At 57.9% G+C, this 2,801-nt stretch overlaps 1 protein-coding gene across 1 annotated transcript; it reads right to left on the reverse strand.

Moving 5' to 3' along the window:
* Nucleotides 1-746: 746 nt before the first annotated feature.
* Nucleotides 747-2,291, reverse strand: NUDT16 (nudix hydrolase 16). The gene is made up of 3 exons (XM_020880223.2): nucleotides 2,113-2,291; nucleotides 1,749-2,018; nucleotides 747-1,071 (listed from the first exon to the last, which is right to left on the reverse strand). Exons 1-3 carry the CDS (start codon nucleotides 2,248-2,250, stop codon nucleotides 892-894), a joined length of 588 nt encoding a protein of 195 aa, XP_020735882.2. The 5' UTR covers nucleotides 2,251-2,291; the 3' UTR covers nucleotides 747-891.
* Nucleotides 2,292-2,801: the final 510 nt, after the last annotated feature.

Below are 2,801 nucleotides of genomic sequence, written 5' to 3' on the forward strand. Positions count from 1 at the left end.
GCTCCCTTCACTGTCCTCAGAGTCTAAGGGGTCCCAAGTGAAAACCCTGGAGGAGATGCACCAGAACCCAGGAGTCTTAAGTCCAAGGTCAGTCCAAGGAGGCCAAACACTTTCCTCATCCCTTCTGCTCAGGTTCAGAAGAGGACAGGGGGTAGGTTAGGGCCTCTACCACCTTTTGGGGAATACTGCTCTGACCAACCCCTTAGGCAAGGATGAGACCATACTTTCAAGGGGAAAAACAGGTCCCTCTTTTTCTTTGCTTTCTCTGACAAGTATGTGCTGGACTAGACCCTGGGAACAGCCATGTAGGAATGTGGAGAAAGACTCTCCCTGGTTCAGAAGCTCCTCTCCAGCAAGGAAGTGGGTATGCTGATATGCCACTTCCTGCTTAAACTGGACATCACAAGGGATGGGGGGAGGCATCAGCTTATGTGTGTGCTTAGCGGCTCAGCTGTGTCCGACGCTTTGTGACCCCATGGACTGTAGCCCGCCAGGTTCCTCTGTTCATGGGGATTCTCCAGCCAAGAAATACTAGAGTGGGTTGCCATGCCGTCTTCCAGGGGATCTTACCAACCCAAGGATAGAACCCAGGTCTCCTGCATTGCCCGCGGATTTTTTACTGAGCCACCAGGGAAGCGTGTGCACAAATATAAAGAAAAGAGGCAGGCTCTGAGAATCTGCCAGGCCCCCGGGATGAGCTGCAGATTTTTGCCACTGATGCCATGAGTCACCACGGGGTCCTCTGCTTAGAACACATTACATACTCTTTTAATCTGTTATCATCCATCAAGCCCAGGCCCAGAAGAGAAAGCATTCCCTTTTTCCTCCCTGCCTCCCCAGTACCAAGGCCCTGATCTCAGGCAGGTTTCATGGGTCTATGGAGGGGTGCCTCTAGGGAGGAGCTGAAATCTTAAGGCGTGCAAAAGAGCCAGGTTCCAGCAGTCCCAGGTTCTGGATGGCTTCCAGCAGCTGTTCCCGTGCATTTCCAATAAAGGTATTCTCCAGGAAGGCAGGCAGGCCTCCCACACCATCCCGTAGAGTATACAGGGGCACCCGCACCAGGCCCAGCACCTGGGAAAGGAAGGAGACAGGAGACTCTGGAAATTCAAGGAGCTCATCCAAGCCAGATCTTTCTAGATCAGAGGCCTGAGCATGCACACCTCTGGGGACGTAGAGGGCACAGGTCTTTGTAGACAAATAACCCAGGTCATGCTATATACATCTCACAAATGCCAACCCTTCCCACACCACCTTAGTGGCTCCCACCTCCAAAACGCATGCTACACCAGTTCTCAAAATTTGGTACCCAAAGCAGCCACATTAGCACTATTTAGGAACTTCTGAAAAATTCAAATTCTCATGTCTTCCTCCCCTCCCCAGCTGAGCAATTATGGGAGTGGGGTCAATAATCACTGTTTTAATAAGCCTCTTAGATGATCCTGATTAGCATATACAATCTATCCCTCTCTCCCCTAGTCTAAGTGCCAAAGTTTTCCAAAAAACAGGCAAGAAAAAATAGGGCCTAAAGTGCCAAGTCTGCCATTATAAAGTGGTAGCAGAAGAGTGACTTGGGTGGCTGAGTTTTAGAAAGGCAATGCAGAGGCCTGCAAACAGGGGAGAGGGCAAGATCTTTGCAGGGAGGCCAGGATGGCTGTAACTAATCACCCAGACCCCAATACACGAGGAAGCAGAGGGGACAGGCCTTCCGGGGCTGGAGGAGGCGGGGTGGGGTCCTGGGCTGGCCCCACCTCCAGCCCGTGGTCTCGGGCGCGCGGCGCGCCCATCTCCACCGCAGTCAGCTGCTCCAGGGACAGGAGCTTAGTGTAGAAGTGCGCCACAACGCGCGGCCGGGACCCAGCGTGGGAGCTGCGGTAGTCAGCGCGCTCCACGCGAAAGGCGGTCGCAGCCTGGCCCAGCTCCTCGCCCAACTCGCGATTCAGCCCGTCCTCCAAGCTGCCGTCGCGCAAGTCCACGAAGCCGCCAGGGAAGCCCAGACGCCCATCAAAGCGCATCTGCATCTATGGGAGAGGGAAGCTGGGATGGCCTGGGACGCCCAAAGCGGCTTGGCCGCGGGGCGGGGGCGGGCGGTGGCCAGGAGCGCCCCCTCCTCACCAGCACGGCGTAGCGTAGCGGAATGCGACCAAAGAGCAGCCCTGGGTCCGGTGCGTAGAGCAGCGCGTGGCACGCGTGCCGCCAGCCCGGCCCCAGTTGCAGGGCCTCCGCCAGCTCAAGCCTACGCATGCCGGCCATGGCCTCCCTTCCCCAGCTCTGCGGTGCGGAAGGCCCAGGTGGGCAGGCGTGGGCCACCAGAACCAATCCCTGCAGGGCCCGGGGCGGGGTGCGGTGGCACGGACCAATCCCTGCAGGGCCCGGCGGCCAGGGCCAATCCCTGTGGGGCTCCGGCGAGACGCGGAAGCGGCGACAGCCAATCAGAGCGGGACGTGCGGGGAAGGCGAAGGCCCAGTGGGGCATCCGGAAAGTGGCACTGGGCCGGGGCGGGGGTTGCGGAGTGGCGGGATCCTGGACGGGGGAGTCTCGCCGCCCCCCACCCCCCCCAACCGTGACAGTGCTGCAGTCACAGTCTGCCTTCAGGGTACTTCACCAGTGTTGGGATTGCTGAGTCGTGCGCAGAGGTTTTCTGCCTGAGTAGAGTTTAAGTATCTAATTAGGGACAGGGATGCGTCCTGGGAGCCACACCTGGTTAGCCAGATGGTTCCCCTGGCCTGCGGTGGGAAGGGAATAGAGCCGAATTGGCTCAGAGCGTCGACCTGTCCTGTGCAGTGGGGACAGAGATGGGTTTA

Source organism: Odocoileus virginianus, chromosome 4 (assembly GCF_023699985.2).
Source record: "Odocoileus virginianus isolate 20LAN1187 ecotype Illinois chromosome 4, Ovbor_1.2, whole genome shotgun sequence".
Classification (NCBI taxonomy): Eukaryota; Metazoa; Chordata; class Mammalia; order Artiodactyla; family Cervidae; genus Odocoileus; species Odocoileus virginianus.

Coding starts and splice junctions, on each gene's coding strand:
- NUDT16 (XM_020880223.2), bottom strand. CDS start 2,250: ATGGCCGGCATGCGTAGGCTTGAGCTGGCGGAGGCCCTGCAACTGGGG. Junction 2,019..2,112: donor CGCTACGCTACGCCGTGCTG/GTGAGGAGGGGG, acceptor CCTCTCCCATAG/ATGCAGATGCGCTTTGATGG. Junction 1,072..1,748: donor CCCGAGACCACGGGCTGGAG/GTGGGGCCAGCC, acceptor TTCCTTTCCCAG/GTGCTGGGCCTGGTGCGGGT.